Here is a 14,903-nt window from a genome sequence, read left to right as displayed (position 1 = left end):
ATGTGGACTTGAAACTGCACTCAAATTCTAGCATGTGTTCACTTATTTATAGAACATAAAACATTGTAAAGATATTACGGTCAACGCTTCAAAGATCACACAATATAATACAGCACACAATATATAAACGAGTTTTACAAGGTGTATTGTTTAGACCATGCTTCCATTTTCTGCAGTCTAATCCAGGTTAAACAAATATATAAGTTTTATAAATGAACAATCATAGAAATTTAGACCAAGATTTAAAAAAAATACGTGTCTAAAGGTAAGGCTCGTATATCCATATTTAAACACCTAATAATCTAAATGACTTTAGCGCTATGATTTATGCTGTCAACCAGCCTCAAAATTGGGGGAACACGAATTTGGCTTAATGCCACCTTTTTCTCTACTTTTCTTCTGAGCTGTGCCAAGCACAACTCAAATACAGTACTGGATCTGGTCTGGAGTGTTGAAGCTAAAGAAACAGGGAAGTCAGTTGAATCCCATCTCTGTACAATTATGGAAATTAGGAATTTTGAATCTAGCAGTAGAATCTCTCAATTTTGTCTTCACTCTTCTGGTACTGAGGTGCCACAACTTATCTCTCTCAAAATGTTATGGGTTTATCGTCAGTTAAATAATTCTTGTCATTGATAATGCAACATTTTGGTGATTGATACAGTACCAATTGTAGAATTTCTGCTTTCAGAAAATCCAGTTTGCCTCATCTAAGTTGTTGCATAGGGAAATTTGTATACAAAAATGACTCTCTTTAGACAAAGATCACAGATAATGGTAACCTACAGCCTTCACTCTCCCGTGAATATTTGTGCAAATTCCCAAGATCCTGAACACTGTAATCTCTAAAGACGGATTGAATTTTGCTTGGAGTAATTTAAAGAAGGGGGTGGATTTCACTAATAAGATATCGCCCTTCTTATCCCTCATAGATTTGTTGGCCCCAGTGTTCAGTATTCCTTAACACTACACACTTTTAAAATTTCAGTTTTAATAATCCAATTTCAAGATACGTTTTTTGTAAGAGATCTTGGTCTAGGAGACAAGGTACCCATCTTGGATTCATTTTTAAAGGCATGAAATAGTTAGCTATCCCAGCAGAACCCTTCTACTTGAGAATTTCTCAGTGAGATCACAGGGTGCAAAGTAGTCTGAGGGAGCAGTTATCCTGAATTTTGGCCTCCCCTGAACAGTCAGTACCTGCTTGTGATACTGCTGGGATTTTAGCAATGGCTTACAAACTTACATGGATATAACTACATCGCTCAGGGGTGTGAAAAATCCATATCCCTGAATGATGCAGTTACACTGATTTAACTCCCAGTGTAGACAGCTCTGTGTCAATGGGAGGGCTTCTCCCATTGACATAGCTACGGGCTCTCATGGAGAAGGATTAACTACTCTGATGGGAGACGTTCTCCTGTCCGTGTAGTAGCATCTGCACTGAAGTGCTACAGTGGTACAGCTGTGCCAAAACACTATTTTAAATTTGGACTTGCTGTTAGTATGCTGAATCTTCATGACTTTATTTTCCAGCACTTGTGTATAAAATTTACTGGGGTTGGCATTTTTTTGGTGATATTGTGTATACAGTCTTATAGAATGTGGCTTCTTTCCAGGCCCTCTACATACAGCGCAGCTCATTTGACTTATGCTCCTCATGTATGTTCCACAGTATACAGCCTAATTATTGACTTGACTTAAACAAATATTTGAGTATTTATGAAAAGTCTTAAGTCACTTTGCAGCATAAGCTTATTTACTGTAATGCTTGAGCATCTGTTTTCTCTGATACTCAGCTGTTTCAAAGCCATCCGTCATTGTTTTCTGTTCTGTTGTGGACAAGTACATTTATTTCCTTCCTGCCTTGGCTTGTATGCTGATGTCTCCAAGTCAATATGATTCAGCTTATGAAGATGAATGACAACAGATACTGAACCTCATTCATAGTTAGCACAAGAAGAAATGGTAGGGCTCTTGCCCATCACTAAGTGACCAACTTTTGGTATGGGAAAGGGAGGTAGTTAAAGCAAGGATTCTCGGGCCACATGCGGCCCAATTACACACAGCTGCGGTACAGCTCGGCTGTGTGCTAAAGGTCGCGCCGCATGCCCTGGGTCCACCAGGTTCCCAGCTACACAGCGTGGAGAGGTCTGGCTGGGCTGCCCTTCTACACAGCACGTCAGGGTCGGGGCTGCCAGCTCGCCCCATGTGTTGGGAATCCAGGGTCTGGGCTGCTGGCGGGCCCTGCGGGGTTGGGAATCCAGGTCAGCTGCCCGGCCCTGCAAGCTACAGGGTCCAGGATATCTGGCTCGTTCCTGCATGGCGGGGTCTGGGGCAGCCGTGTGGAGGAGGCCCGGGGTCTGGGACAGCCGGCTGCCCCGCACGCTGAGGATCGGGGATGGGGCTGCTGCTGCCTGGCCTCAGTGGCCCACGTAACCCAATGTGTAATCAATTGAGAACCACTGAGTTAAAGCATTTGTACTGTATGTGTTTAAAACAACATATATTATGTAAAGTTTTACAAATAGGAAATGCTCATGATCAGAAAATAATATGCTCTAAAAATAGATGTTTTTGGGATGTGTGTGTGTGTGTGTATATATATATGTATTAAAAAAATTTATGTTCCATTAATACTATGCAGAAATGCAAGATGCATGTACAGCCATCTGAACAATTACTTTAATCTGTCTTCAATTTTTTTTTAACTGTTTATTACATCTGTGTCTTGCTTTCTTCTATGGATCTCTGCCTTCCTTCCCCAAGTCTGTCTATAACTTCAAAGCTGCCACAAACATGTGAAAACACAGATGCTGTATTTTCTTTTAAAAGATTGCACAAATTCATTTACTTTGCCACTAGGGCTGCAATTTTCTAACAGTAATTGTATTTCCCTTTTGTATTGGTAACTAAAGATGAGCAGGCTGTGTATGCATATGAGAAAAATCACTGACATCCTGATTTGCTAACCAATCCCCAAAATGGAAAATCTATCAATCAGCTGGCAACTGAAGTAGTAGAAATAAATTCTTGTCTATAACAAACTGCACCATAAAGTAGGAGAGTCACCACACAAACTTCTTTGGTTTAACTGTGCTGCTTAGTTTATACACAGCATGAATCTTATTTCAGCGGCTCTTAGAATATTTTACCTGAATGACATGGTCATTTAGACCAGGCTGGAAAGTCATCTTGATCACTTAGGAAGTTTAATCTTGCCTGTAGCTCATGTAGGATTGACAATAACCTTCCAGCACACACACAGAAAAGAGACTGCAGGGATAATTTTAAAGTGGTAGTAAATCCTGAAATATGCCCAGTAAAGTAAGTTCTGCAGATGCATATGCTTACTTTTTAAAAAGTGACATTTGTTCTCTCTTAGGTTTGGGTAGCAATTACAGATACCTTGTTACCTATAGTTTCATATGTTGTTGCTTCTCACTAATCCATATATAATCAATAAACAGTCTACAGCCGGTGGTTCTCAACCTATTTACCATTGTAGGCTGCATATGCAGGTCTCTGTTATGTGGGCCACATCCATGCAATATATATGCTACCTGTATGGCCTGGAGGATGTCACATGGGCTGCAGCAGTGTGCTGATTGGGCTGCAGATGGGCCACTGGTTGAGAACTACTGGTCTGTGTGCATACTAAGCTTAACTAGGTGTCACCCATCTTCCACATGAAGGACAGCCTGCTCAGTTTCTGAGTCCTTCAAACCCTTCCAGTAGCATTTTGCCTTCTTGGTTACAATCTTATGTCTTTCTTTGTCTACTGGGCCTCTTGACCCTGGTCTGAACTAGTCTGATGTTTCTCAGGAGTTGTTTACCTGTGCCAGAATCTGCAGTAATTAACCCCTGCCCTCCCATTTTAATTCTCAGGGGGTGAGACTCTGTAATCCTCCATGCTGGGGCTAGACTACCATCCCTAGCTCAAAAAGTTATATATAGCATTTATAGATACACAAGTTTATGACAAATCCCATGGCACACCTCAGTATACTAACTAATCTTTTGACTAGTTTCCATTCTTCCATGATTTCACATCTACCACAATGGCAAAATAGAGGAGTGGAGTATTTGTCTAGTTACAAGTTCCTGGGTGAAATTCCTGAAGTGAGATGGCATGGGCTTCTTTCTTCCTCTCCTGTGCTGTAGTAAAGGCCTCTGGTTCAATAATGTTTGTACGTGCTGTCCATTTTTATAAGTGTTTTGAACCGAAACTTGGCTGCTATGAGGTCATTCAAGCCACTGTAATTACTGATTAACAAGCATTTGTGTAGTTCACTCCTTTTTCCTTTGGAGTTAAACTGGACATTCCTTTGTTCATAGTGCCTTAGGAGACCACCAGGAGTGAACTTGCTGTTAGGTCCTTTGGGAAATGGAGAAGGAACAAGAAACTAAGGGCTATATTCACAAAGAAACTAAAACACCTAGAAAATCACTTGGATTCACAAAGCTTGGGTTAGATGCCTAAACTCCTGATACAATGAGTGGGAAGAGATAGGTGCTTTAGAATGGGATTCACAAATTAAGCATGCTAGGCAGGGAACCTCCTAAGCTAACCACTGGGAAATGCCAATCTGAGGGGGTATGTGCTAAGCCCTGCCCATCTCACAGAGATAGGTGCCAAGTCCAGGTTTGAGGGAAGCACCTCCCTCTGCTTGAGATTCTTAGGTGCAGACCCTCTTTTGGAGTTAGGCACCGATGCTGTTTGGAGAGTGGGAGGAGAAAGAGAGTCCTTCCCTTAAAACTGTTAGCTCAGTAGTTAGGGACTCACCTGGGAAGTGGGAGTCCTCTATCCACCTGATGGCAAGAAGGGATTTGAACAAGAATTGGCTACCTCTCAGATGAGTATTCCAATCACTAAGCTATAGGATATTCTGATGTAGGACTCCCCTAGTCTCTCTCCTATTGAAGCTGTTCCACTGAAGAAATAATTTGGTGAAAAAAAGAAAAGTAATTGGAATAGGGGGACTGGATCCTGGGTCTCCCACCTGAGTGCTCAAAACATCAAACTACAGAATAATTCTCATGCTTGTACACTTTCTCTCTCACCTAACTATTCTTTCAAATTGCATTATGTCAGACTGAAAGGTCCTCTGTAGTGGACTCATGGGATGGGGAATTCAGGCAAGCATTAATTTTGGGTTGTTAGCTGTAGCAGGTGGGATAAATTGAAAGGCCTATCTAGAAAGTAGTTTCCCTTGATGAGGATATGACCTTTAGCAATTTAACCTGAGTGGCTAATTCCAAATTCAGGCCTATAAATTTTGGTATGTGGTTCAGAGGCATTAAGTACCTGTAGTGTTTCTTGACTCTGTGTGGGCTAAATTGAAAGGTCTATCTAGAAAGTAGTTTCCCTTTATGAGGATATGACCTTTAGCAATTTAACCTGAGTGGCTAATTCCAAATTCAGGTCTACAAATTTTGGTATGCAGTTCAGAGGCATTAAGTACCTGTTGTGTTTCTTGACTCTGTGTTTATAGTACTTCTGAAAACTGGTTGCTAGTTTTAGAAATTACTGTATGGTAAGAAACTGCTACTAAAAATTCAGCCAAATTAGGTCTGATGGCTAAGTAAATTAATTTCTTTCTAAATCTGTTGAGTAGAATACATTGTTAAATGTTCTTGTGACTTTTGGCTGTTATCTACATCAAGCTGTGGTTATGAGAAATTTTCTTTTTGTGATACTAGGCCGTTTCACTGAAGAGGCCCGGCGTTGTTGTTGCAGGCTTATGGAGATGGACTCAAGTAGCAGCCCAGGCCTAATTGGTTTAGGTATCAAATTCCTCCAAGAAAAAAAATATGAAGAAGCTGTCAAGAGCCTAACTGAAGGTAAACATGTAATATAAAAGGAATGGATAACATGTTGCATAGTAATCAATATTTCTGCTAGGTACAATTGCTAAATTATACTAGATTTATTTTATGCTTTGTGCTTAAAGTGGAATCAGTTAAACATTTTGTAATTAGGTAAAACAAGCAGTAAATTTAAAGGGATGTCTGCTTGAAATCTAGCCAATTTTTTAAAAAAAGAGTTAAGTTGTTTTGGTTACTACATCTGCACATAAATTCCCTTGCCAATTCTGAAGTGTTTCTAGAAGTGTGTGTTTGTTCGTTCGTTCTTTTTCCTGTCACCCTGTTGCTGAGTCAAATCCTATACAAACCCAAGGGCAGAGGATGTGTATTATACAAAAGAAATAGTGAAATTGACTATGTTCTGGGGTATACCAATGCATAGAGTAAACCATAATTTTTTTTTTAAATCTTTCAGTTGTAGTAGCCTTACGAAAATAGATTAAAAACAAACTCCGATGTAACTTTTTTTTTTTTTCTTCCTATTAAGCTATGGTGTCATTTTAAAAACTTTTGTATGTGTGTGTATACACTAAAAATGATTTTTGGCCTTTGAAAGATAATCTTTAAGCTTTTATACAGCAGCTATAACTACTGCAAAGTTTAAGTATCTTATTTATAAGTGGCTTGGTTGCACTTAGATGTAAAAGGCTCTCTTAAAAGGGTCATGACTAGAGGTTGTTGGAAAATAAGAGCCCCCCCCCCCCCAGCTCACACGGAAAATTTTCAACTTTTTGACTGGAAACCTGAAATGTTTCAATTTACTGATACCAGTGGGGTGCCTATGGGAATGATCATCAGGTGCCTCACACCTCCAATCAGACTACATCTCCCATGATGAACTATGGCCAGGGATTCCTATGAGGTACTACCTCTCCTTGCACAAGAAGAGACTATGGTGTGTCATGAGAGATGATGTCTGGCTGTGGAGCCTGGCCCATAGAAACGAATGGGGAGTTGTGGCATCTGAACTACAACCCCCATGAGGCATGGCATCATATCCATATTGAAATATTTCATTTTTTGGCCAAAAATACAGGTTTTCAGACATTTAGCTTTTTTGATATAAACCAATTTTCTGTAGAAAGCAGATACTGTTTTGCCCCCCAAAAAACCTTAATTTAAAAACCTGGTTTTCTGTAGAATGTAGGGACTTTTGACATAAAACTGATTGGTGTGTTTTTGTTTTTGTTTTGTTTTGTTTTTTTTTAAATGGAATTCCTGTACATCTAAATGTTTTTGGCCATGAACTGAAAATACTACAATTAGCCCTAGTCATGAACTCAAATTTCAGATTCATTTAGTTAAAGTGCCTAATATGGGAAAGAATGAGTGACATGGAGCAAGTGAAACTGAATCATTGCTAAACTGCCCCCTCCCCTTCAAAATATCCCCTTACATTTTTTTTTTTTTTTCCCTAAAACAAACACTCTGTCTGTGATGGGGAGTACAGTTAATGCCATGCGTCTGTGTGCTGGGTTTCATCTAGTTTTGCTCATCGAGGCTCTGAGGGAACTTCAGGCTGTGGCCTGGTAAGGAAAGTTGAATCTATTGTTGACAGTTACCAGGGGACAATCAAAGTACTTACACTTTTCAGTAACAGATTAGCTCAAGTTTTATTGGGGTGGGAGGGCAGAGAGGGGTGTCTAAATCTCAAAACACCAGTGAACTCCTCAATTATCACCAGATTTTTAACATTCCATTTTTAAGGAAAGCTAGTGAGGAGGTTGTGGTGAAATACTTTAATATTATCTAAATCCTAAAATTTCTTTGATCTCTTTCAGTCTGCCTTTAAACCTGGGTGGAGCTCATGCTGTATTAGCATCCGTAGATCTTTTAGTAGTGGAGAAATTTTTGGAGCAGTCCAGGAGATTTTGATCGTCTCCCATTAAATGGAAATTTTTATATTCAAAATGAAAATACATCTCTAAACCATAGTGTTGTGTAATTTCTTGCCCTTTTCTCCCAGTTTCTTGCTGGATAGGAAGAATATTGTGAAAATATTGAATGTGTCATAATAGCGAACCTTGCACTTTTTTTTTTTTTTTTTGTTCCACTTTATTTCATTTTTAATTATAAGTGGCAAGATAATGTTATAAGCCTGGACTAAAATAAAAAGATCTCTGTTTGGGTCTCTGTGCCACTTAGCATGGTGATTCATGGTGGTATGTTTGTGATAGAACTGTAATGTACAACCACTTCCAACACCCAGTAAGGCTATCTGTATCCCCAAGATTTATTTTAAACAGATACTGATTTTTAAAAATACTTGTTCTAGGTTTGCAGCAGACCAGCCAATGTCAAGCAGCATGGTATTATCTGGCAGAGGCGCAAATGAAAATGCATAAACACAAAGAAGCTGTTACTTCCTGCAATCGAGGTAATTGTCTTGTATCTGAAAGGAGTAATAGTCCCTAATCTTTCACTCTATATTAGATTAGAAAACAATATGGCCACGTTGTTGGCTTACGTTGTAGTAAATACGAAGAAGTGAGTTATATTGTGCTTCTGAACTATAACTATCTTAAGAAATCTGATTCCAAGGCTAATAAGGTCTCTCTTTTCAAAATGTTAGTGGAAAAAGAATTTGCGGTAGTGCCTACTGAAGAAGCTAATGTTATGGTTATAAATAGATGGGTACTCTGCATGGATGTTTTTTTCCTCTGAAAAGGCCTGGTGCAATTGAAGGATAAAATAATATCTAGCTAGATATATTCACAAGTCCATCTTGCACATGGCCATCTTCCTGTAGTGTTCAAGCTCTAGAGTTATTAAACTGTCTTGATCCTCTGAGATTATAAGCTGCTATTTATTGGAGCAATTTCCAAAACTGCAATTACTGATACTAAGATCAATCTTGATTTCCACCTGAATTTCCCTCTACACAGATAAGGGAAAGCTAAATTTTGCTATTAAAGGGGCACTGTTGGTTTAAAATGTCTGAAAATTTTGCACCTAGTAAGTTACAAGATTATTGTAACTGGAAAACTAGTGAAAATAAAGTGGTGTTTTTTTTTTTTTTTTTCTTTCAGTTTCTTCTGTATGTTTGTTGATACCTTGTCTACAGTCAATTTCACATTCTTCCTAGTATATTTATATTAATATTCCTAGTTAATTGCTCTCTTGCTAAAAAGAGTTAAATAACAGGGAACAGAAAAGACCAAATAACACACTTAAAAAAAAAATCTTAAGAAAAATGGTATGATAGAGGGTGCTCTGTCAAATTTGAACACTTAAATAAGTAAGCGTCACAAAATGTCAAGTTGATAGTGTCCTTCTTAAATCAAGCATGGAACTAAACTGAAATCTATCTTTTTTTTTTTTTTTTTTTTTTTTAACAGCTCTTAAGATATCAGGACAACTTGATGATGATAGTGGCAATCTACAGCAGAAATACCTTGCCCTTCGTTTGAAAGCAGAGGCTCTTATTAAAATAGCAGGCGCTGACGCTGCAGAAGAAGCCATTGGCACTCTTGCACAGGTATTTTTTGGCTGATATAGGTATATGTAAAGAAAATCAAGCTGTCTTCCTATTGCACTCACAAAGGATGTTTCCCCTTCCCACTCCCTTTATTTTATTCCCAGTGCAGAGAATTATTTTATATCCACAGTATTTGGTAAAACATGTTTCACTTTCCACATTCTCATCTTCCACATTCTTAGTCATTTCAGCTCTCATTTGGCAGTCTCTCTCCTACTATCAATCTTTAAATTTTCAACCTGTCTCATTGATGAACTCATTTTCGCACCTTATTATCTCTGGTCCCTTATTTTTGTTTTAGTCTGAACACACAACGAAACAAAACATATATAACACATGCACAAGATGGGGAAAAAACAAAGGAAAAAAAATTCAATGTTTTATGATTTATAATACAAACCCTGAGCCCATAGAGGTCACACAGAGCATCAGTTATCAAAGTGACTAAATAGATAGGTTATGGTCTCACTTTATGTATTGGGGATTAATATATACTCAACTGCAAAAGTATGCAATAGTTACGTGACCAGTCATCCTCATGTTTGTTCCAAGCATTTCTATTAGTCTCTCTTTTTTTTTTTTTTTTTTTTTTTTTTTGTGTCCATTTAGGCAGTACTAGAGAGCTCACTAAACCAGTCTGTGTTTGAGGGAGGAATTGTAGATTTCCATTTTCTCAAAATAATACTCTGGGCCCCTATAGCTACTGCAGTTTCTTATTGTGAACTTTAATATCAGCTCATCCAGCACTCCAAAAATACACAAGCTTGGAGAAGGAAAGATAGTAGCACTTAAAGAGTGCTCAATATGGAAATCCAGAATACATGCACTGTTTGACAGGTATAGAGGATGTGTGAAAGGTTGGCATGTGGCTGTTAGTATGTCCAACATTTTCTGTGTGTTGCCAATCTAGCCTTAAACAAATGTTCTGGAGTCCAACAGTACCTGTTCTAATATCTTGTTCTGGAAAAATTACAAGGATGAGAAAACATTCTCTCTGGGTCCTTCTTAAAGTCTAGCTCTGTTTTCTCTAGTTCACGTCTCTCTGACTTAGTGGAAAAACATTAAGTATACTTGAAGCACTCTTTGTTTTTGTTTTTTTTTTCCTCACTTATTGTGACAAATACATGGAGGAGAGAATGAGGGACAGCTCCTGCTTGCTGCTTTACTATCCCATCTTTCTTTTTGTCTCCAAAATCTTAGTGCATGCTGTTTTACTCACTGCTTAGACTTCCGCCTCTGGCCTTGATCTCCTCCACTTGCTCCCTACACTCCACAGAAACCACTCCGTCCAAGGTCACTTAAGCTCCTAACTTAAACCAATGAAATTCTCACTTAATATGCAAGCTTCCTTTTAAGATTATCTTAAACTGTGGGAGGTGCACTATCAATGTGAAATTGCATGTTTAATATTATTATGACCTTCAGTCCTGCCCTGAGAAGTGTAATATGTATCACCATACATCTTGGTGGGGAGAACGGGGAATTGACAGCTGACACACAAGCAGAAATGCATAGCTGACTTTCAAAGATAACCCGTCGAAGCAGGTTTTACTTTGGATAGCTCTACTAAGATTTATATTAACTATTCTGTAGCATTTATCTTCAGTTATCTTGCTGTCTGATTTTTCTTTTTGGAAACTCGGCCCCGAAAAAGTCTGCTTAAAATGGTTAAATCCACAACTATAAAATCTGTTCTAATGCTACATTAAGCTTCTTGAGAGAAGATATGCAAATCTTATTTTTAAAATAAAACTCTACCATTATGTGTGTATAACATTTTCTATACTCAAAGTCCTTTTATTTGCTGATCTACAAGCTGTAACATACTTCTTAGCTATGATGAGTCAGTAGAACAAAGGCCAGTTAGTTATAACTTTCAAGGATCTAAATAACCCCTCCAAAACTTAAATTCATGTATGTACTGAATACTTCTATTGTGAATGGCATTCAACACAGATTCCTAGCATTATCTGGGGACACAGGGGATAGAGTTAATATATTTACTATTTCTATTATGCCTGGAGATAGGTCTTATATCTTAGCTGAGTAATCTTCCAGTTGTAGGGTTCAATAAAGTTTCAGCTAGTGTTTACTATTTTCTAGGTTTCAGATATAAATAATGACCCAGTGCTTCTAGCTCTCAAAGGTCGGGCTTATCTGAACAAAGGTTTGATTGATCAAGCTTCAAAGGTAAACTATTCTTTTTTTTCTTTTAAATTGAACTATTTTTATTCCTGTACATAACTGGGGGAAAAAAAAATCAAAACATATCTTTTGGCAGGTTGCACAACAGCTTGTGTTGTCCCACCCGCACCTGGCAGAAGCCCATGTTCTTGAGGGTTTGATTCATTATACCCAAAAGAATTATCAACAGGCAGAGAGAAGGTAGGTTTTCTGTGTGCCTTTATAAGGCAGTAGGGAACTCTTTAAGGTTTTATATGACCTTTCCCCCCTCCCGTGCCTCCTCTTTTACTTAGCTTTCAAAGAGCGATTGAAAGAAAAGCTGAAACTGCAGAGTACCATCGCCACCTCGGACTCACTTACTGGTTCATGGGTGAAGAAATAAGGAAAGATAAAACAAAAGCTCTCACTCAGTTTCTGAAGGTAACAAAAACACTGTTAACATGCTCATGTGGAACTGTTTTTATAAAACCTAAATTAGAAAATATCTTGGCTGGAATGGGGCTAAATGTATATCTAATGTTTCACAAGCTGAGGAGTTGGAAAGTTTGCACATGGGACAAATTAAAAGTGGAACTTGGGAAAAAGGATCTCCATGCAAACTTTTTCTTGGAACCATGTGACTCTCTTTGAAAGCTACTTGCCGCCTCCTCACCTTCCTCTCATAGAGGCTCCTAATGCAGCCTAATGGTAGTGACTTGGGAAGCAGCTTCTGACCTACCTTTTCTCATGAGCTATGCAGTCCAGGCCAATGCATGTCCAGACTGGGCTGCGCATGCACTTCAGAAAGTGGGGAAGGAAGCAAAGAAGAAGGGAAAATTAAAGTGGAGACTGAAAAAATGGGGAGGGGGGCGGCAAAGGGGCAAGAGAGATGAAAAAAGGAGGATAACCAAGTTGAAAGGTTGGGAGCTACTGATGTAAGCAAGCTGGGGTTTTCCCCTTGTTTTTTTTTTCCTATATAGAAATGAATGTGTACACAATTGTGATGCACACTACTCACTTAAGGGACATGGCGAGCATGCTGCATTCTTGTTTTTTGTCATGGATTATAAACTTGGTCAACAGATGCACCACAGGTGTTGTTTTGTTTTTTAATATACCCAAACCACAGTCTTTCTTTTTGTCACTCTGGCTGGGAAAAGAGCATTTATATGCTCCAACCTGAACAGTGAAGAGTGAAAGAATGGCATCCTCTTCTACAACCTCCAGTCTGATCTCTGTGCTGAATGCTGCACAATATGAAACTGACACTTTTAATAATTGATCACTACAAAACTGCCACTCTGCTGCTTGGATTGTGGTCTTTAAGTATTTGCTATTGTTTAGGTCTGAAAGTTCCCATTGTTAAGATTGTTTAAACTTTAGTACATAACAAAATCGGCTTGCAGCAGAACTACAAGCATAGTGCTAGAAAAATGACAACTTCCTGTTGTAACAACACACTAAATGCTTATTAAAATGGATTTTAATGTTCCATTCACAACTTGTTTTGTCTGATGTGCAACATTCACAAGCATTTGGCATATTTATCACCCCCTGTAAACTGTGAAACAACTGAGTATTTTTTTGTTTCAAAATTCTTCCTACCTTTAACATATTACCTTTTGATGCTACATGAGAAATTCACAAGTAATGTATGTCTTCTTGGTTCGATATGACTTCTGTTGTGTAAATATTTACATATCAATGGACTCATTCTTGTGTATTTATAATTATGCTTCAAAATGCATCCTATTCTTTTCCATTGGTGTGCCTGTTCATAGGCTGCAAAATTGGACAGCTACATGGGAAGCGTCTTCTGCTATTTAGGCCATTACTACAGAGATGTAGCTGGAGACAAAAGCAGGGCTCGTGGCTGCTATAGAAAGGCTTTTGAACTAGATAGAACTGATGGAGAAGCTGGAGCAGCAGCTGTAGACTTAAGTGTGGAACTTGAAGACACGGTATTGTATATCCAACATCTTTTGAGCATTTATGGTCGAATTTGAAGTGACTTGTAGAACGACAGATTTTCTTGTCTTCAAAATACATAGAGTTTTGAGACTGGACAGTTGGTCTATTTTTCATCGTTTAGTAATGTTATAGCTTCAGGCCTGCTCGACTTCTCCACTTAAAAATATTGATTAAACTTTTTTGGGAAAGAAAACTTTACATAATATTTCTGAGCCCCAGAATTAGCATGATTTTGGAGGTGGGAGGGTGTGACGTTCCTCTCTGGTGTTATCCGGACCGGTGATCTGCTAGGGTTAATGTCAGCCATACAAACTACTCCAAACAATCAATCCAAAACATCCTCCCACAGAATATTTATTTTAGATGAACTTCTTTGCCTACCTGGTCAACTCTTGTAGCAGCTGTTGCTGCTGCTTCTTGTTGTTGTTTTAAAAAGCAAAACCCCACTCTTAATAATTTCACCAAAACAATATAGAACTCTGGAAGCTTATTGATAGGAACTCCAATATAGGGCCAGTAACTATGGCTTTCAGTAGTTCTGCTCAAAGTAGGAAAAATTAAAGATCTCTTAATTTTTTTTTTCATCCAGCTCCCAGGAGATGTCGTAGTTATCTGCCTGTTCTATTTGAGGTGGATGAAACTGTTAACAGGGAGAAGTTTGAAAAATAAACTGTCTTTAGAATATATACTAGAATCAGATTTGGTATGGAACTTCAATGAACTGCAAAGTCTTTCAAATAACTCATGCCCTTTAAAGAGTCTTGTGTTCTTAGAAAACTGAGCATTTAGTAATGTACAAAAGCATGACTATCTATCTGTCACAGATTAATTTAAGCACAGGTTCAAAGTGAGTGTTTATCCTTGTCTTCTAGATCTTTAATGGTTCTCCCCCTTCCCAAACAACTAGGGGTCAGTTTTCAGGCTAATGCCTCTGATCAGACAAGACTTGTCTGAGATTCAAACAAATTAAATTTAGACTGTAGGGTCTGCATAGCTGCTAGAATTTTCAGTGGAACTTTTGAAGTGACCCATGTTTGTGTAGGTCTCTAACAGGCAAAAACGGACTAAAAAGCAGCGATGCTTAGCGGAGTCCATGGAGGAAGGAGACAAATTGTTCCTTGCCTCAGTAGTAACCTTTCTGTTGTGGTAAGGTCAGCTAATAGAAAGTTTTTCTATAATTCTTCTCCCATCTTTTCCTCTGCGCCCCCCCCCCCTCCTGTCTCCCTTACTTTTTAGAGATCTGATAAAAGAGGGGTGAACAAAAGTTTAAGATCAATCTATGCAAGTCAGTCTCATTATTCTCCTTGTGAAAGAAATGACAAAGTTAAAACGTGGCCCATTCCCAGACAATAGTCCATAACTAATCTCTGATACGAGAGTGTTTCTGGAGAAATATAGGCTTTTTTGTTTTCCCTGTTAAAGT

The 14,903-nt window shown here is 38.4% G+C and overlaps 1 protein-coding gene across 9 annotated transcripts in view; it reads left to right on the top strand.

The window, feature by feature from the left end:
* The window catches only part of TTC37 (tetratricopeptide repeat domain 37), a 90,193-nt gene that overhangs the window by 16,490 nt on the left and 58,800 nt on the right, over positions 1–14,903 (top strand). For 6 of the 9 annotated variants that reach the window (XM_038403413.2, XM_043515222.1, XM_043515224.1 and 3 more), the window contains exons 9-15: positions 5,704–5,844; positions 8,144–8,245; positions 9,207–9,346; positions 11,450–11,536; positions 11,628–11,731; positions 11,824–11,950; positions 13,291–13,470. In XM_038403413.2, the coding sequence (XP_038259341.1) occupies positions 5,704–5,844; positions 8,144–8,245; positions 9,207–9,346; positions 11,450–11,536; positions 11,628–11,731; positions 11,824–11,950; positions 13,291–13,470 (881 nt within the window). The other 3 variants (XM_038403420.2, XM_043515225.1, XM_038403421.2) reach the window with 3 other exon arrangements.

Source organism: Dermochelys coriacea, chromosome 5 (assembly GCF_009764565.3).
Source record: "Dermochelys coriacea isolate rDerCor1 chromosome 5, rDerCor1.pri.v4, whole genome shotgun sequence".
Taxonomy (NCBI): Eukaryota; Metazoa; Chordata; order Testudines; family Dermochelyidae; genus Dermochelys; species Dermochelys coriacea.
The sequence above is the reverse complement of the archived record's forward strand: the minus strand, read 5'-3'. Positions and strand labels throughout refer to the sequence as shown.